General features: G+C 46.1%; 2 protein-coding genes across 5 annotated transcripts in view; one reads left to right on the forward strand and one right to left on the reverse strand.

Annotated features, from left to right (window-relative positions):
* LOC146797846 (acylamino-acid-releasing enzyme-like) overlaps positions 1-18130 on the reverse strand; it is a 286819-nt gene extending 268689 nt beyond the window's left edge. The window contains exons 1-2 of one of the 2 annotated variants that reach the window (XM_085625045.1): positions 17761-18130; positions 1323-1480 (exon numbers count right to left, since the gene is read on the reverse strand). In XM_085625045.1, coding sequence (XP_085481171.1) covers positions 1323-1325 — 3 coding nt within the window. In that variant the 5' untranslated portion in view covers positions 1326-1480; positions 17761-18130. The remainder of the gene's footprint in view (positions 1-1322; positions 1481-17760) is intronic. The other variant, XM_085625046.1, reaches the window with a different exon arrangement.
* NICN1 (nicolin 1, tubulin polyglutamylase complex subunit) overlaps positions 18023-21003 on the forward strand; it is an 88298-nt gene continuing 85317 nt past the window's right edge. For 2 of the 3 annotated variants that reach the window (XM_085625047.1, XM_085625049.1), the window contains exon 1: positions 18242-18361. The gene's annotated coding sequence lies outside the window, so the exon portion shown is untranslated. Of the gene's footprint in view, positions 18121-18241; positions 18362-21003 lie in introns of those variants that run through there. The other variant, XM_085625048.1, reaches the window with a different exon arrangement.

Raw genomic sequence — 21003 nt, forward strand, 5'->3', positions numbered from 1 at the left:
TCCCCACTTTTCTAAATTGTCATTAATCTTTATGCAAACAGTCTGGGTGTGGAGTTAATCCATGCTGCGGATTTATGGACTTTGATGAATATATCGCAGTATATTTTGCCTCACGGTTTGATCCCTTGTTGAGGGTCAGATGGCCTGTCTAGGGGGTTTTTACCTGAGAATGCGGATAACTCCCTGTTCGATATGAAGCTATCTTGGTCTCCGATGGGTAAATGATTTATTGCCTTTTTCTTAAAATGTATGTTTAAATAATTTTACTAAATGCTTGATTTACTCTAATAAATCTGAATTTCAAGTTATGAACTGTAGTAATTAAATACAAGTTTATAGAGAAATTAATACCATATAAACAAAACTGAAAACAAGAAACTAGTTATGTGGTTCTTAAATTAATCACTGATGATAAATGTTATCTAGACTTTAATTGTGTGTTAGCTGGTTCTAATTCACCATCACCCAGTCCAACTAGTTGATCCATCGACCAAACAGTGGAGTGCCATGATGATAGAGTCAGGATTTTGAAAGGTGTATATAGAATGTATATATTAAGTAGTAGGAAACTTCAACCTGATAGATAACAAGGTACCCACATATCCAGCAGTCCATTCTCCTGTGTACAGATTCAACTGTGATTTGTGTGGATCTGAAGTGTGTTGGTGTTATGGGCCCCACCAATGAGTGTATGTATGAATCTTGTGAATGAGAATCTGTGACATAAGGAGATTATGTAAATGTTTGTGGATCGCGCTGGATCAGTGACATTTTTTTTAAAATAGCAAAAACTGTTGATGATCACTAATCTGCTTTTTTTTTTTTTAAATCACTGTCATAGGTGTTTTAGGTTGACTGCTTTTTCTTACATTTGTGGGGTGCTTGAAGCAAGGAAAAATGTGGTTGTTCATGATAAATATCTTCAATGGTGGCACCATTATATACATTATGTTTTTGTAGTTTGTTTTATAGAGCGCAAACTCAACCTACACGAGAACCAGTTGCATTATAGACTGACATATTATTTTTGTTAGGCATGGGGAGATTAAGTGATTTGCCCAGAAGCACAGGATGATGAGCCCACACCGAGACTTGAACTCGGTTCCCAAGATTCGAGGTCGACTGTTCTAGCCACTAGGCCACACCCTAAAATGCATGCCAAAATGAAGTAAAGTAAATAAGAATAAACTGTTACTTATCAAATAATCGACAAGGTTAGTTGTGGTGAAAGAGCAGTACTGATGGAGTACCTCCTCCTCACTTCCCAATTAACTTCAAAACATCAAAAGGGTCAAAACACTTGGAGCAGAGGCATAGCTTACCATGTTGTGCTGTTGTGTGTTTTAAAGGTGATGAAATGAAGCAAAAAGACACCACCAAGATGTGTACAAGACGTTGTGGAAATGCTCATCTGGTACAAGTGTGCAAACTGTTTTTCAGATCCTTTTGTTGGTGCAACTGCTTGTGGCCTTCATCACTTCTAAAAAAAGAAAACAACATCACAGAGTCACGAACATTATTATGAACATAATAAGACATACAGAGGTGGCCAGAAATTACAGAGCCATTTAAGATCAGTGAGAATCCATACCCAACTATGCTACACCCTGAAGCACAGAAATTACTCAAAACATGTTACAAGTTAATGGAGAACCTCATAATGGTTCCGGCACAGACCCAACTTCTAGGTTCAATGTCTTGACCACTCTATCTCAGGTGATACGTGCATGTGAGCAATGTTTTTGTCATAATGTTCCTTGTGTTGTGTGCCAAGTTTCCAATGGCGCTTAACTGTGCCATAGACTGGAGCAGTAACAATTTTGATGTATGAAGGAAAGAGCCAAACTATAGGTCAAATTTGACTCCTAGAAGTAGGAGTCTCAACGCATGCCAGACTCCTCACAGGTCCAGAAAAATGTGACCACGTCTCTCCTGTCCTCAGTAGTCTTAAATAGCTTCTCATCGAAGGAAGCCGCTTATTCAGGACAGCCTGTATCAGCTACAAAGTGCTTCATACAAAATCCCCCGAATATTTAGAAAACAGAATGGAGAGCTTAAAGAGTCCAAACACTGAGAAGCTCCAACGCTCTTCTCATTCTCCCAACTTCAAAAAGAAATCATCTCAGGCTCGCTCCTTCTCAGGTAATGCTCCAAAAATCTGGAACTCACTACCTAAAGATCTCCGCTGTAACCCCTCCTTCAAACGGGACCTCAAATCTCGACTCCTCAAAGCTACCTCATCTTGCACACAAACTGTTTTAAGTTTCCCTCGTTGATTAATGCCTGAAAATGGTCACACAACCTGCTCAATCGCCTTTTTGTCCCTGATGCCTTTCACCTCCATTTGTCTTGTGTTATACTTTGTGAATTTATAACCACTAGTGCTGCACTGCCTGGTGACTTTCATATTACGAATTGCCTCATGTACCTCTTGTAAACTGTAACGTCCTGGCTTTCTCGGGGTTGGGACAAACAGACAACGGACCAGAGAAAGGGAGGTTAAGGAGGATTTAATAAACAGAAACAACTACAGACAACAAAGAATACCGGTACTGGAATCACCAGTTAAAGTACGATACCCATTCACAGCTCTTCTAACCGTCCTCCGCATGCACACCGGTCCCGGTATGCTCCAACGGAGGGCACAGTGCTAAGCAGTGGCCGACAATGCCACTCGACCGCTGTGAAGGGTAGTTCCAAGGTTGTGGAATATACGGGGGGCACGTGGGAGTCACCCGGCCGGGCTCTCTACCACCTGGGAACAGCCGCTCTACCAGTTTCCCCCAGAGTACTGCCACAACACAAAGACGCTGGGAACACCTCCTAGTGTGCGTCTCTTGTATCCGGGTTTAAGTGATGATACCCAAGGTGGTGCAGAGAATGGATGGGAGCAGCCGCTCTACCTATCCCAGTTCTCCTACGGGTGTCGATGGCTAAGACGCGGAAACACCTCCTGGATAGCGTCTTAGCTCTAAGCGTGTGTTCACCCAAGTAACGAGGGTTGGGAGCTTCGGCTCGCACCAACCTCGATTTCTCCAAATTGTCAGGCCGTTGGGAGCTTCGGCTCTACCAACGGTACTTGTGCCCAATGACGTTGAATACGGCTCTCAGAACGGGACAGGACACGGGCAGGAAGCACACGCCAGCACCTCTCCTCCGCTCCTTAGAATGTTCCTTCCGCCGCTCCACTCTCCAACGGGTCCGTGTACCTCAACCAGGTACTCCGGCAAAGATCAGAATATCCGACGCCGAGTCCCAGTGATCTTCTCCTTAAGTAGTACTCTCGGCGTTGTATAACATGAAAACTAGGCGTTACCCTTGGTGTTATGTAACCAGAACTCTTGAGTTGCATAACATGCAAACTAGGCGTTACCCTTGGTGTTATGCAACCAGAACTCTTGAGTTGCATAACATGAAAACTAGGCGTTACCCTTGGTGTTATGTAACCAGAACTCTTGAGTTCCATGAGGCAATTGTTGCCGGAGGGCATTCTGGGAGTTGTAGTCCGCTCTCCTCCAAGCGCACCAGGTTCACGGAAGTGGCATCGTGGGAGGGAATCCATGTGCGGGAGGGGATTCCTGACAGTACATCCCCCTCCCATCAGCGCCCCCCATCAGGACCAGCACAGGAAGGATATCGACGATGGAACGACGATACCAGACGAGGAGCGTGAACCCCCGCCGCAGGTTCCCATGACTGCTCCTCGGGTCCGTACCCCTTCCATGCCACCAGATACCATAGTTTGCCCCTGCGCCACTTGGAATCCAAGATACCAGCCACCTCGTACTCCACCTCCGAATCCACAGTCACCGACACCGGCGTACGAGGCCTCACCGCGTTCGCGGGTTTCAAGAGGGAAACGTGGAACACGGGATGGATCCGCAGGGACTGGGGCAGGCACACTTTCACGTTCACCGGGCTGATGCATCGAAGGATCCTATATGGGCCCATGAAGCGGGGATGGAACACGCTACTTTTCTTGAATCTCATGTGCCGTGTAGAGACCCAGACGTAATCTCCAGGTTTGTAGACCGGTCCAGGCCTTCTCCTCCTATCAGAAAAGGCTTTATACGTGGCTTTAGCCCCCTCCAGGGCAACTCGAGAACTCATCAAGGCCTCCTTGATGCGGGCCACCCTCTTGGCTGTTGTCGGCAATCTGTCTTCCCTGACCGGGTGCAGAAACGGCAAGAACCGGGGATGATGGCCGTAGTTACTATAAAAAGGGGAGGCCTTGGTGGAACAATGTGTGGCGTTGTTGTACGCGATTTCCGCGATCCAAAGTAGGTCCACCCACTCATCCTTCCCTTGCTCTACAAAACAACGCAGATATTGTTTGAGCGACTGGTTCAGGCGCTCCGTCTGGCCGTCCGTCTGCGGGTGATAACTCGTGGACATGGCAGACTTGACGTGTAACGCCGAACACCAAGTTTTTCAGAAGTGCGACGTGAACGGAGACCCCCTGTCCGACACGATCACGTTGGGTAGGCCATGTAGTCTCACTACATTCTTCAATAACAACGACGCCAGCTCTCCTGCCGAAGGTACCTGTTTGCAAGCGAGGAAGTGCCCCATCTTCGTGAGATAGTCCACCACCACCAGTATGGCCGTCTTTCCTTGATCCTTTGGTAGCCCGACAATGAAGTCCAAGGATATGTTTTCCCAGGGTTTGGTCGGTGTAGGAAGGGGTTGGAGGAGTCCTTGCGATCTTCTGTGGTCCGATTTCATGGATGCGCAAACGGTACATGATGAACACCAATTCCGGACGTCTGTTCTCATGGCAGGCCACCAGAACTGCCGTCCTAGGCTCGCTACCGTCTTTTCGACACCCAGATGGCCGGCACAGGGAGACACGTGGCACCAGGTGAAGGCCTGTTTTCGAAGCCTAGGCGTGGGTAACAACATACATCGTCCTTTCACCGGAATCCCGTCCTTCATCTGCCACTCCTTGTGACTGTGAAGCCACCTCCGCCACATGAAGGTATGGGTCCCCTTCTGGACCCCCCTGAGGAACGTCTGTAGTTGAATCACCCCTATCACAACTCCTGGAGGGATGATGGAATGTTCGGCAACCGGCTGCGGATCCCTGGCATTCGATTGCCTCGAAAGCGCGTCCGCTTTCCTGTTCTCCGTACCGGGTCGGTATGTGATGTGGAAATTGAAACCGGAGAAAAAGATCATCCACCTCATTTGACGGGGAGATAAATGCCGCGCCGCCGTCAGAAACTGGAGGTTTCTGTGGTCCGTATACACTGTAACCACGTGTCTGGCCCCCATTAACAAATGCCTCCACTCAGCAAATGCGTCCTTTATTGCGAGTAGTTCCTTCTCCGCAATATGGTAATTGCGTTCCGCGTCGTTCAATTTACGAGACATGTACGCCACAGGATGGAGCAAACCCGACACCTCATTCCTCTGAGATAGAATGGCACCCAGCGCCACATCAGAGGCGTCCGCTTCTACCACATAGGGTAATTCCGGATTCGAGTGAGCTAGCACCGGGGCGGTGCTGAAGGCCTTCTTGAGGGCCACAAATGCTTTTTGTGCTTCTGGTCCCCACACGAACTCCTGAGACTTCCTTAGTAGTTGCGTGATCGGGGCAACCAAGCCAGAAAACCCCTCAATAAAACGCCTATAAAAGTTGGCGAAGCCGATGAAGCTCTGGACTTCCTTTACTCCTCGGGGCACCGGCCACTCCTCCACCGCTCTGATCTTGCGTTCCGCCATCTCCTGTCCGTTGGGGCTCAGCATCACCCCAAGGAATTCCACTGATGTGACGTGGAAGTCACATTTGCTGAGTTTGCAGTATAGCATGTTTTCCCTCAGTTTTTTGAGAACCGCGGATACGTGCTGTACGTGTTCTTCCTCTGAGTTGGAGTAGATGAGTATGTCGTCTATATAAACGACCACGTAGATATCCAATACCTCCCGGAACACCTCATTGAGGAAGTATTGGAAGGCGGCAGGGGCATTGCATAGTCCGAACGGCATGACGAGGTACTCAAATAGCCCGAACCTGGTCTTAAAGGCGGTTTTCCATTCGTCACCGTCCCTCATGCGCACTAGATGGTATGCCCCCTTGAGATCAAGCTTTGTGTATATTTGGGCCTTTTTTACCTGTTCCAGGAGAACGCTTATGAGAGGCAAGGGGTACCGGTTTTTTATGGTTATCGCGTTCAAGGCCCTAAAGTCCACGCAGGCCCTCAATTCGCCATTTGCTTTCGGGATGAAAAAGAGAGGCGATGCGGCAGGGGATTTCGACGGCCTGATGAACCCCAGCCCTAGTAACTTATCCAAATATCCCCGTAGATGTACATTTTCGGGTTCTGTGAGCGCATACAGTCTGCCGCTTGGAACGCTAGCCCCGGAACCAGGTCGATTTGGCAGTCGAACGGTCTATGTGGAGGGAGCACCTCCGCTCGGATTTCATCGAAGACGTCCCCGAAACTGTGATACACTCTGGGCAGCTTTACGGCCTTTTCTGCTGCCGTGGCGACCGTGTGCCCTTCGCCTACCTCACCTACGTGGGGGTCCTGCCGCATGCCGCACCATTGTTCACAAAACGGGGAAGTCATCTCAATGGGATTCGTAGGCCAATCCACCGTTGGGTTATGTTTTTGGAGCCAGGGTAGACCCAATATGACCCCGTACTGCGGGGCTCTGATTATGCTAAAATCGATACGTTCGTTATGCAGTTTTCCGAACCTCACCGGTACTTCTCCTGTGTGCTGTCCGATAGGTCCGGTCACCAGACTTCTCCCATCCACTGCATACACCTCCTCTGGTATCTGTTTGGGAAGGAGAGTGAGACCCAGTCTCCGTGCTTCATTGTAGTCCATGAACATGCCCGTGGCTCCTGAATCAACCATGGCTACCACAGGTATCCACTGGTCCTGCACTCCTACGTGTAAGGTAATAAACAAATGTCTTCGCCCTTTTTGATTCGGGCTCAACATGGAAGGGATGTGGGTGTGACTCCAAGATGCCCCTTCCCTAGACCCGGAGTCCCTCAGTTTTCCGCCGGTGCGTCCACCACTGCTGTCACCGTTTTGTTCGCTCGGTATCGTGAGGTCTTTGGCTTGGCTGGACACTCGCGTACATAGTGCCCCTTTTTTCCGCAGTAAAGGCAAAGGCCTTGCTTGCGGCGTGATTCTTTTTCAGTGGCTGTAAGGCTCGCCCTTATAGCTCCTATGTCCATGGGTTCTGTCCTGGTGGAGGAGTTGGTCTCAGGGCCACCCATCGAAACATACGATGGCAGCGCTTTCCCTTTCCTCTTGTGATCGCCCTTTCTTTCGTTCAATCTATGGTCCAGCCGTAGCACCAGGTTGATCAAGCCCTCACATGTCTTGGGTTGGGGGTCGATTTGTGCTACCACATCTTTGAGCTCTTCGCTCAAGCCCTGGTGAAACAGCGCGGTTTGTTTGGCTATGGGCCACTTGGTTTCGGCCACTAACCGTCGAAAAGCATTAAGGTACTGCACCAGATCATTGTTGCCTTGCCTCAGCTCCAACACCTCTCGATCGGCAGTATACGAGTCCGCCCTTCGATCAAACACCTTCAAGAATTCCTCGCGGAAGGCTCCCCAATCACATAGGATAGGGTCGTCCCTGCTCACCAGTGGGACTGCCCATTGCGCCGCGTTCCCAGCAAGATACGAGATCAGAAAGGCCACTCTGGCTTGGCTGGTCGGAAAGGCCTTTGGTTTGCAGGACAGATGCAGTGCTACTTGAGTGAGGAATACCTGCACTGTGTTGGGGTCTCCGCTGTACCTCTCTGGTGTCGCCAAAGGAATGGCTACGGGCATCTCTACCACAACCGCAGGAGCCGTGGCCGTATGAGAGGCATCCGCCTGTAGCGGATCGTTCTGCAGAGCGTCCAGTCTAGCCTTAACGTCTGCTGTTTCCTTTCTGGAAGCGGTGAGCTCGATTTGCATCGCGGCTAAGACGGCCAACACATCCTCAATCGTGGCCATGTCGTTCGCCCAACCAGGAGATGTATCCATTTGACTAGCATTCATTTTTATGACTGTGATCCATGTGGCTAGCTTCTTTAAATGCTGAATGCAGTTCTCTTATAGGAAGACTTGATCAAGGCGCATTTCTGATCTTCTCAATTCCAACAGCTGCACCCATCCCTTCAAACAACCATGATATAAACATCCGGATAGGTTCTGCATGTATTGACTCATGATCACTTGGAGTACATAGATAAGTTACAAAAATATGCAATGGTAATTGCTAGACGTTATGAATGCAAGGGCCAAGTCCCTTCTCACTAGCTGAAACTTCAGCTGTCACTAGGCTGTATATACTTATTTGTTCTTCTGGTACGGACGTGATCACGGACAAATCAACATCTATTAGCTCACTACAGAAGGCCAGAATCTGCATAAAAATAAATAAATAAATACATTTGCAGTTCTTACAGGACAGCTGTCACGATATTTCTTCAGACTTGTATGGATTTTCATATATTTTAGAGTACCTTTTGCTTTGCAACGCACTAGTCTGGGAAGATCTCCATCAAATATTAAATAAACTTTTAACAGAGCTCAAAAACCTTTTTGAGACTTTCTAGAGCTCTTGATTATGATTCCAAGCATCTGCATGCTTACACGGATTTTAATAGTGACCCACATCCTCCTAGACAAAACTTTGCATTTGGCTAACTCTCCCTTTTGTTTGATACAAATTGTACTCCTTTTGCACAGGATGTGATAGTTTCAAAAATGTAGTAAGACATTGCAAGTTAAACCACTTCTAAGATCGTAGCTGTGGCATACTGAAGCTCTGTCGTCGTAAGGTACTACAACAGAATAAGCCATTAACCTGTCTTGACCATTCTCTTGTTGTGACAACACTACTTGACCCTTATGTCTTTCTTTACAGTTCTTGAATACTGATGGTGGCTCCAATTCACCCTTTCCATTGACTGTTCCCAAGATGCTGTGTGTTGTCTCTTCTGCCTGTGAAGTCTCTCTATTTCTCCTCATTTCCATTTACTGCTCCTTCTCTAGTCTCAGACCTAGTCTTCTCTTACTTTAACTGCCACCTTCTCAAAGCTCATCATTCCTCTGAAGTCTATCTCTCTCTCTCTTTTCCAGCATTTCTTACATCTCTGCACAGGTCTGCTTTCTTACACTTTTTGCTTAGTAACAGTCTCAATTACTTTTCCGCTCTCTCTGTCCCAGACTTAAATCTTTCCATCCACCTTTCCTTTAGTACTCATGTCTGCTTTTGTAGCCTTTTGTGGTAACTCTCTCCACTCTTTCTGGCTCCATGCAGCCTGCGCCACACATCATGTTAACCCAACAAAGCAACTCTTTAAGAAACATAACTTTTGTTCTTTAATCAACAACTGCACCCGTGTGGTTAGGAAGAAACAAAGATTCTATGATGAGAGCTATTTCACGGAATAACCTAGCACATAACTTAGTTATGGATACCCTACGTTGTGCTCAGACAGCGCTTAACCGAAAGTCAACAATACTGCTTAACATTCAGTATTTTTTTCATTCTTTGAAAGCAGTATTAATTCCAGCACGAGCTTGACATCTGAACGCACAAGTACGTAGTAATAAATTGATATACAGCACTACACCACAGTCTATCATATCTAAGCAATCAAATATTTTACTATTACCCAATGTACAGTACTCAATTTCCCTACCACGAAAGTATGGAGCCCTGCTTTCCAAGATGGTAGCTTATGGCCTCCAGAACATGCATTTGTAAGTGGCGAAAATTCAGTACATTGGGCATATACTCCTGAGATGGTATCTATAACATTACTTATTTTTTATTTTAAATTAAGCAAGCACAGTTGGCATGTTTGGCCACAGTTAGATTTATGGCTAGACTAATAAGGGTTGCCTAAATACCTCTGTAACAGGCAGATAAGTGGAAAAGAACTACATGATTAGTTCTCGTCAAAGACTCGTAGCTGTCCTTTAATTCATGGGGTTAACCTTTTGCAAGCCTTCGTTTTCCAGATGTATGGTTAAACATATCTGAGGCAGTAGCAAAATCCCAGCTACTGAATGCAGCATTTCAGGTATGCTTCTTGGACAGAATGCACCCACCACAAGTCCCACGACAGATGCAGTACATGATTTTGTAAGTGGACTTTTTCAACAGCAGGCTACTCGCCTCTGCTGGAGTCAGGGTCCACCAAAAGTGCCACTTCTTTTAACATGGGTGACTTCCACTGCAATGACAAGACTAAAGATTAAGGACAGCTATTTTTATTTTCGTGGGATGCAAAATAAATTCCAGGTGCTCCAGAATGGAGGATACCTACCGACTCTCCTTGGTAAATCTGTATAGTCAGCTATCAATGGAACCTGTCACCTACCATAGAATGTAAGATGAGTGTAATAAGATGGAAGTGTATCAAGGGTTGGGAGATACAGGGGTGTAGGTTCGATACTGTATGCATATCCCCAAGTAGAGGGTTGCAATAATAAATAGCTCCGGTATTGATGGCACTGCATCCCATCTTTCCTCCACTAATAAAACCTCTTAGTTTTCCCTGACTAGGCCATTTCAGCCATGTTGTTTTGTGTCTGCTTCCAACTCACACTAGAACCGGAGTAGATTATTTGCGCTTACCCGACAGGTTCAGTCCACTTTGGACACCCTTTGGCCTGGAAGAAAGCATCACCTTCTCTAAGATTGTGACCAATGGCATGATCAGTGCAACACCGGAACAAAGGAGTTATGGTTCAGTGCCCATCCACCGTCATCAACTCTGGCAAAAGAGGACAACACTTCAACAAGTGCTCGACTGGCAAAAAGACAACTTGAACTAAACCTATTAATCCTAATGGCGTTATAGGACATCTGCCATCCCTATGGGATCAAACTGAACAATATGGGTTGATTGCTTCCAAGAGACCAAACTGAATTTGAAGCCTGATGCACTTCAACCCGATTTCAACTTCCTCCTAAAATTCAAATCTTGCAGCATATCTGTATGAATGGTTGGGTTCACCACCACAACAGCTACTATGTTCAGGATACAAGTCTGCCTTGCGTTTGTAGGATTGCTTATTGATTTGGATGCTTGACACGGAAACATACAGTGATTTGAAGATCACAAGTCTCAATCCAGATAAGAAGCTGTGGCAGCTACCTTTTAACGCCAGAGAGTGCTCCCTCTTCCAAGAAATCTTGCATATACCCTGATGTTCAAAATGACCCTGACAAGGACAAAGAGGTCAAATAGAGGTTCTTACAGGGTTCTGAACTGAAAGACAAACACCTGAAGACCAAGGTAAGTGCCTTCCCCCTCGCCTTGCCGGTCCCAGTTCGGGGTCGTGTTCAAGCAGTGGTGGTTTTCGTAAGGCGAAGCACTTATAAAGTGCAATGTGCTGCCAGAGATGAGTGTGGCCCACTCTCCATATACCTCAGATTAAAGGGTCCCACTCATCACTTTCATGTAAGGTAAGTGCTTTGGGTCTTTAGAGCGAAATATTTATTTTGTCAACGTGTAAACACTACGTTCAGTTGAAGTTGGGTACTTGCCTCCTACTGCTTGGACTGGAGACCCTCTGCATTGCAGATGTCATCCTATGTGTGTCTCCATGTGCTGAAGTGTGAAATCTATTTCTCATTTTGACTTTCAAGTGAAAAACAAAACGTGGTACCTCCCACTGTGCAGTACGTATCTTCTCATTTAAGTGCATCTTCCTAGATCATCTATTGGGAAAGACACTGTATTCCCGCCATGCAAAAGCAATAAACTACGGTTACAGCAGGCGGGAGCTGTCAAAGCACTCCCGCCTGCTGGAAGCGGAGGTTTCATCTCTTTCCCCGCCCGCCAAAGTCTCAGAAAAGTTTAAGAAACACTTACAGTCATGGGAGGATGTCACCAGCGATGTCACTGACCATGTCATGAGTGATGTGATATGGGAGGTCATAAGCAATGCATTGCGGGGGCGTAAGTTATAGTTATCTCAGGTAACCATAGCTGCTGGATTTCACTGGTTTTGTACGAATAAAATCCCAGCCCAACTATAACGTCCCTGTATCCATTGCCTTTTTCAGTGAATTTCTAAATTCAATTTTCTAACTATAACGTCCCTGTAACCTTTCATTTTTTTCAGTGAATTTCGAATGTTTTTTACTGCTATTTCCTAACTACAACATCCCTGTAACCTTTGAGTTTTTTTTGTGAATTTCAAAGTTTTTTTTAATTGTATTTCCTAACTTTAACTTGTAACCTTTGAGAGTGGGTGTGTGAGTAGCTGTATGGCTGTGTGAGTGGCTGTATGGGTCGGTGAATGGGTGTGTGAGTGCCTGTATGGGTCAGTGAGTGGGCATGGCTTAATGGGTCTGTGAATGGGTGTGTATGAGTGGGTAGTTTTGAGGGTGTGTGAGTGGATTTGTAAGTCAGTGAGTGTGTGAGTGGCTGTATGGATCTGTGAGTGAGTGTGTTAGAAACTGTGGTGTGGGAGTGGTTTTGTGAGTGCCTGTATGGGTGTGTTTATGAGTGTCTGTATGGGTGTGTGTGTATGTGAGTGGCTGTATGGATCTGTGAGTGAATGTATGTATGGGTGTGTGACTGGGTATGTGAGTGACTGTGTATCTCTAGTTGGGTTTGTGAGTGGATGTGAGAGTGGCAAAATGGGTATGTGTGAGTGGTGGGTGTCTGAATGTGTGTCGGTGTCAGAGTGATTCTTTGGGTGTCTGAGTGGATGCATCAGTGTCTGTATGGGTATGTGAGTGGCCGTGTGGGTCTGTGAGTGTGCATGAAAGTGGCTGAATGGGTTGTGAGAGGGTGTCCGAGTGTCTGTGTGGTTGTGTCAGTAGCTTTGCAAGTGACTGGGCCAGAACTAAACCTCACTTGCCCCCTTATCCAACAAGAGTCCACAGTTTTGCAGAAAATGTCTACCCGACTGGAGTACTTTGTATTGGCTAATTATCAAGGGCTACCTCATTGGGTAAATGCATATGATTAGCACAGTGTCATCCACAAGAGGCACTGTGCTAATATTATACTTAAAGACTTTGCTGTAGAAATGGCAAAAGATTATGGCCCTTTCTGTCTCGGCGTGGATGGCAATGTGTTAATTCTATGCTTAAAAACTTGATAGAAACTTAGACATTTGAGGATTCATAGCTAGCTGGTGTTGTACAGTGCACTATACTACTAGAGCTGCTCTCCACCCAAATTTGGGAACTACCCAGAGTTCTCTGTTTCATATACATATGATTTCCTGTGTTTCCCCTCTATTTGTTTGCACTAAAATCCCAGAGAGGCACAGAAAGGCAGGACTCACACCAACAAATCCATGGCAAGTCGTAGTTGTTTAAGCGATCATAGTTTTATTTTTCTTCTGTTATTTCTGCATTATTCTCCATTTAAAACGTGCAAAGTGCATCAGAAAAAAAACGACCAAATTTTTTATATATATATATATATATATAAATATATATACGTACATACATACACACACACACACACATACATACAGTTGAAGAAAACAAACTACAACACTTATAATGTATTTGGTTGTTGTACAAAAGCCCAGCTCTTGAAAAGTATCCATAATAATAAGGAGCGACAATTACATCCACCTGTAAGCCAATTGTTAAACGATTTTCATCGCGCTCACTGGGGCTGTCTGTCATGGGAACCACAGTCCTCTTTGCAAGAAGTTTGTAAGCCTATTCCCTTAATGGAACATTAATATGAGAGGTACCTTTCACCACCCACAGACTCTCTGATCACAAGACTAAAGTGGAAGATTGCACAATACCATCACACTCTGTTGATATACATATCCCTCCTAAAAAAATAACACTTTGCCGCTGGATTCAAGCTAGCCTGGCTGATGAGGGTTATGAACCCGAAACCGGTCCCAGGATGCTTGTTTCCGGTCCAGGGAAGACATGGCTTGGTAGTTCGGGCTGGACTGTTCCCATGAGGCACAGGGCCAGACTGATTTGCATATGGCCATGTCTGAACTGGGGTGGTGGAGTGAGCTAAAGAATGATGATGGATTAAACCCAGATCAGTTGACTGGGGGTGAGTGTTTGATTTGCTCAAACGCTCCGTCGATTATCCCCTTTGGTATCGCTTAGCTTATAACAACACGTGTAATTTAATTAAGCCTATGGCACTGTTTAAAAATAAACAATGCATTGCATGAACTACTATGTTGTCGAACAGGATAATACAGGGTATTATTTAAATGCCTGTTGGTGCCAATAGACTTGTTTGCTTTACAAACACCTCCACATTCTTGTTCCAGGAGTTTTCAAAGTGGAAATCAGGATGCATCGTGTACAACATGCATTGAATCCAGAAGAACTAATGCATGTCCCTGCAAACTAACAAGTATCATGACTTGATACATTGGCTTTTTGGCATAAAACATAGAATTCGCAAAGTCCCATTCAGGGCCCTGGGATAATCAAGCACCAGGAATAGTAGGGGAAAATCAGTAACCAAATTCAGAGAGAGCTGGGGCCAACATAGGAATCTTTGTGGTGGGAGAGCAAAGCAAAGGTGGGGACTGACACACCCAGGCTGTTCTTTAGGCAGAGGAATAGTAGACTTGACAGTTCATGAAGTGAAGATCATTACTGGCTAGTCAGTGTAACTTTACCTGTAGAAAGTAAGGCTAGTTCAAGAACAGTGACAGCTGGAGACTAGAAGTGAAGGTGTAGCAGCATAAAGTGCAGGGATTAGGGGTAGGGTGGAGGAGTCCCTTATTCACAGACAGAATTAATCTATTTATACTTATGTGGAAGTGGTTGGGCCCCTCTACACTTCAGAGAGGCTTGGACTCCCCCCTTTGATGTCTCCATTCCACCTAGGGAGGCATCTGCGAGAGGCTGTGGTCCTCACAGTGGCATTGCCCCTAGAGGATTAAGGTCCGTAGCTTTGCGCATTACTATGGTGCTGGTATGATGACCCAAAGCTGCTACTGTCTACAAACACTAACAATTTTTTCAGTTAATGCCTCCGTGTTTATATTGAAAACAATTGTATGTTGCAAGCGCTATCATCGGAGGGTTCCAGGTAGTGGTGCTGTGAGGTTTGTGGTAGACAGGCTAGGGCTTTCAGATTTTGTTGGGTCGCAACCTATCAGGCAGTGCAGCTGTGTGGTATGCAAAAGACATCTTGTTCAGAAAGTTGCCCTGAAAATGCGTTCTGCCCATCCCTTGCCAATGGCTTTGAGGTTTATAACTCACGTTTTCTGCCTTCCCATTAGCTGGCTTTATTTGCTTTAGACTGTCCAGCTTGAGTTTGTACCGCCCTATGCGAAACTTGTTTTATGTGATAAACAGGCCTGTAAATCTTGTGTTTTTATCTTGTCACATTTGCTGGGCATTCAAAGACCGAAGGCGCTTGTTAGGTCTTGTCTAGGCAGCGCTTGCGCCGTCTCTTCGAGCCATGCTGCATTCAGGCATGGACTTTACTCTCCGCCCGTTTTTCCGTCCATCTTTTCAATTGGGTCTGCTTACTGTCCTTTGTAAATAATGGCTTTTGATTTGTGAATAGGCTTAGTAGTGCCTCCTTAGTACCTCCCTGTATTCTGTTGCTCCCCCCTTATGAGGACAGCCCCTTTTACATGCGTCCTTACTCTCTAGGTTTCATTAACAGTTAGTGAGCACTATTTAGTTAATTAATGTCTTGCAGAAGCAAGCACGACATGCTGTTCGGCTTTTGCAACACGCCCTGGTTTGTAGTTGCTGTACGAGGCACGACATGCTATCCCACATCTGCAACCTGTGACGCTGCAGAGGTAAATTGTATTAAAATCTGCTAGAATGTAAACTGCATTTCTTTTCCATGTATTTATTTTTGTAGCAATCGCGGCACGCCGCGCTTTAGTTTTTAACATCTGAAGATAAAGCGCAGCCTGCCACCATTGCTACAAAAGTCAATAAATAGTAAAAATAAGGCAGGGGGATGCTGCATTTCTTTTCTTCATTTATTTACTTTTGTAGCAATCAAGGCAAGCCGCACTTCAGTTTTAAACATCTTAAGATAAAGTGTGGCGTGCATCGATTGCTACAAAAGTGAATAAATAGAAAAAAAAAATGACTGTGCACAACTTTTTTCTATTTAATTACTTTTGTAGCAATGGCGGCACGCCGTGCTTTAGCTTTGAACATTAGAAGCTAAAGCGCAGCATGTCGCGATTGCTACAAAACTAAATAAACAGGAAAAAAAGGCGGACGGCCACTGCATTTCTTTTTCAGTTATTTACTTTTGTAGCAATGACGGCACGCCGCACTTTAAACATACGAAGCTAAAGTACAGTGTTAGTCTCTTGCTTCGATACACTCAAGATGCACAAAATGATCTTCAAATGGTTCCCCACCAACACTCGCAGAACCGCCACCCAAGTCCTCATCACTAGTAGGCTGGACCACAGCTACTCAATCTATACTGGAATTCACACTCAACTAGCCAGAAGACTTCAGATCATACAAAACTCAGTGGTCAGGCTCACCCTGAACCTCCCTCCTTGCATTCATATAACCCCACACCTCAAAGAGCTCCACTGCTCCTAATCCACAAAACAGCACTCTTCAAAGTCATCCTGCACACATGCAAAAACTTACACAACATTGGCCCCATGTACCTCAAAAACTGACTAGACTTCCACAAACCAACCAAACACTTAAGTTCAGCTGGACTTCTACTTGCAATCACACTCCACATACACTGAACCAAGTCCTGCAGTCGTACCTTCTCCTACCTCGCTCCTAAACCCTGGAACAACCTGCTCTGCACATCAGAGCCGCCTCCTCAGAATTTTGCACAAACTTAAGTCCTGGCTCTTTGCCTAGCACCGACCCTGGTTCAGCCCACACAGCTACTGCCTGACCCTGGTTCAGCCCACACAGCTACTGCTTCAGCATCAGGGTACCCTCTCGCAGAGTTGTGCGCTATACAAATACACATAACATAACATAACAGATGCTGCATTTAAAATTAAGTTGTAAAGACAGATAAATTAGTCTCTTGGTGCAAATCCGGCTCCTTTTGGAACGAGTAGGGGCTCGAGAATGCGGTGTCAGAGTGGGAGCTGTGACAGTCAGCTGGCGCCATGGCTGCTTCTGCCAATCTTCAAAATAGGGCGCTACCAGTGACCATAGAATATGTTCGTTTCTAAAATAGAGAGAACCACAAGCTAAAAAAATAAAAAAATAACAGTAAAGGTATAGATACAACTTAAGATAATGGAGATGGGTGACTTGCCAAATATAAATCGTCCAAGAGAAGTTAATAACAGGGAACGTAACAGGCATCGTAATATGCAACACATCTACCAGCACATGGAAGTAGGAACAGAGCACGCTAACTAACATTAGTGGGCAGGCCCTAACAATCAGAAGCGAAGGACTACTACATGGCACAAACTAGAAATGTTTTTTTAATTCGGTGTTTTTCTGTGTGAACAGGACAGCACTTTGCTGTATATAACATGCTTCCGCACGATATATGATGCAAATTAATCAGCTTACTTCCATGACATATCAACAGGCCAAACTATTGCTCCACATAGGGGCGCCACACACACGCCCACCCAAATCAAAACAACTCCCAGATTTTACCAATCACTTCCTGGATCCGACTCCAATGTATATGGTGTGGAATACAGAAACAAATGCATCGGCTCACGCGAGGCTCCTCTTTCCTTACTGCCACACTATAGGCATGTTCAAACTAAACTGGCTACGGCTTCTTCCACACTCCTTGCGCGTCCGCTCCCTCACAAGCAGTTCCAAATGACCTCACCCTGTTTTATTGCGTCGTCTCCTACGCCAGAGCCCCCTACTGTGCGCTGTCTAACGCAACAATATATTTGCTGGAGGCTAATTCCCTGCGTCGAACGGTACCGAAGAAAACTGGATCTCCCCCGGGCTGGGCTGTCAGATCGCTACCTTCGCAAACAGCAGCAACGCGGCGATGTGACTTGTCTCTTCCTGAAAACTGAAGCTGCAAAGTTCAGCCACCCCAGCAGTTTTGGAAATGACAGCCCACGCCAACCCGGAAGCGATGGACCGGCCGCACGCAAACCCAACTCTATGTTACTTTCTGAGACTGCGCGTGAAAATTAGCACGGCGAAGAATTGGCAGCTGCCGGGTCAACTAAAGGTAATTCCTCGGCGACTGTGTTGCACTTCCTGGACACAGCTTTCTCTTTTTAACCAATTGCAGCTTTCTCCGAGGCTGCGTGGCTGCCAAGCCTTTAGTATGGTCATTTTAGCTGTCAGTAAACGACAGCTAGCTTTCCGATTGGCTGTCCAATGTTTTACTGTTTGATGTACCTCAGACTCGAAATCAAGATAGAGGCAAAGACATTCTGATTTGAAGACCCTTTTCCAGAAAACCCAAGGTAAGTTCCAAGCTAGTAAAACACCCCTGGTTCGTGAGGGTAAATACTAACGTCCATTTCATAGCAACAGTGCTTAGGGTGAGCAGATTTCCAAAAACAGGAACCCGTCAGTAGTTCAAGTAGGGCTACATATTGTCAACTTTCACGGACGCAGAAAGACTCCACTGAATGTATAATAATAGCCGCCTGGTTTGACGAGAGCTGTCAACGTAATCCTTGACAAACGTGGGTTATTCAAGGATTCCTAGTTTTTATTCCATTCCATTCTGGTAGTTGTAGTCCTGTTGTTATAATGGTAAAAACAAGAGTAGAATGACAAGAATGCAATAGAAAAATTTGGGGGGGGGGGGGGGAGACACGCTTATGTATGCCAAAAGAAAACATCAGACTCAATTGGACAAAACTCTGTTAAATACTATCACGTGAAGTAATGTCCAGTTACATAAACCACTTGTCTCCTCTCTCCCATGCTGTCATGGGATGATGAAGACCAGGGACAGGCAGGTGAGCTAGGGCCCCTGTCTGAGGGTCTTCATATTCAGTGAATCATTTCCTTACGACAGAACTCTCAAGTTTTCCATGTCTGAATAACTCACTATTAGCAATAGGTCTTTGCTTTGCATTCTGATATATGTAGATCTTTGTTTCCCTTTCTAAATCAAAAGTATAAGTATGCCTGAACATTGCACACTGTTTATATAGCATTTTAGTGCAATTAGCTTTGCTTTTGGTGTGCTCTGAAGGAGTATCATCTGGCCAGAGGTACAAACATCCGATAAGTGAGCTGCCTCCTTTTGAAGGGAGTGACTCTGGTCCAAAATAGTTTTTTCATTCTCCTGTTGTAGGACGCTGGCTTTGTATATACTGTACCAAAATGAGGTATAATGTGCACAGAGTCCAGGGAATCCCCAGAGGTATAGCAAAAGCTAAATTAGGTAAGTACTAACTACGCTCTTTATGGTAGTGTGGACGAACAGTTAGGCTTATCTAGAGGGTGTTAAGCATTTGTACTATTCACTCAGCCAAGGACTAATACACACACTCAGAAACAGAATCCAGACCAATTGGGTAAGTATAAAAAAGGTATACTTATTGTAGGAGAGTGGAATCTGACTAATGGTTGCCCCCAACTTTTTGCCTGGTATTGGAATGGTTTTTGACTAGTCTGGCTGGGATCCTGCTATCAGGACCCCAGCCTATCTGCTTTCTCCCTAAAACTGATGTGAGTACTCTAGGTACAAACCTAATTGGATGCTGGGCATGCCCTACCAGTCCCTTGTAGATGGTACCCTAGGTACCCAGGGCATGGGTCCCCCAGTAGGCCTACCAGGGCTGCAGCACTTATTGTGCCACCCTGGGACAGCCATACAAACTGACACCACCAGACCACTACTGTAGTCTGGGTAAGGTGGTGCTAGCACCCCTTACAGGGATATAGATACCCTATATCCCACCCCATTACAACACATGTACTCTCATAGGTCACCCCCCATAGCAGGCCTTGCTAATCCTACAGGGCAGGGTGCTGAGGTATGTGTGAGGGGGGACCCCTACATGAGTAGGGCCTCTCTGCAACCTTCGTAAAATCGTTACTGGGTTGTTTGTAGTGTAGCAATACCATATACTCTTAACCGCATTATAAGTCTATCGCGATAACTCGAGAATGGCTACACAGAACCATATCGTGTTTGGTGTCAAACATGTAGGAATCATACCCCCAGTCCAGCCATGGGCATGAGGGTACGATTCCCCCCTGCTAGAGGGGCGATATGGGAAAAGCGGTAGAATTTAGACACCAATTTAAAAGTGCACAAGTTTCACAAAATGGCTACTGCCCGCCACCTACACGACCCTGGCTGGCTGTTGCTGGGGAAAACCCCAGCCTCGCCAGCTGGACAATAGGGCTCCTGTGGCAGGGAGGTGCTAGCATCTCCCCAGACAGGATAATGTGGATTGGAACAGGGTGGGTGCACCAAATGTCCTTTCAGAGTTGCACGTAGGCAGCTGCAGAGACCTAATTCTGCATACACCGCTTGGAACGTGGCCCCAGAGCCTCAGATTAATCTTGAACTTTACAGTCTTGACCTTCAACTTGCTGCTGCCCAGCTGACGGAAGAAATCTCCCTTGGGATAAAGGAGTTATCCCCCTGCTTGGCAGGCACTTGAAACACTGCAAGTGACCTGGTTGGAACTTCGCTGCTCCGACGGACTTCGACGAATTCCAGTACCCTGGAGGTGGGTTTCCAGCGCATCCCAGAGGCCAGTGAGTGTGCTCAACGAGTTTGGGCACCGTGGACCGCGTGAGTGCCGAGATCCCCAATACCCCAGGACACCGGCCACCTCTTGCATAGCACACGACCCTGACCAGTGGGGAAGTTGTGCTTTGGCCCGTTTTCGAGCCAACCACTCTACAGCAATTGTGCCAAAGACCAGCGCCCTAGCCCCCTCCGGTGGCCCGTGGGTGCCCTTTTACGCACGCCAAATTGCCGCCTCCCGCGGTCCCTTGTCTCTCGACTTGTGGGCCCTAGCGGAGGTCTATTTCTACAAACAAGAGTTCCCCTGGTTGCTCCAGGCCTACTCTACAGTCTCTCCAAAGGAGACCTCTCCCAGACCTCGTGGGTCTGCACTGTAGCTGATTTGTT

Source organism: Triturus cristatus, chromosome 9, assembly GCF_964204655.1.
Source record: "Triturus cristatus chromosome 9, aTriCri1.1, whole genome shotgun sequence".
NCBI classification, from domain to species: Eukaryota; Metazoa; Chordata; class Amphibia; order Caudata; family Salamandridae; genus Triturus; species Triturus cristatus.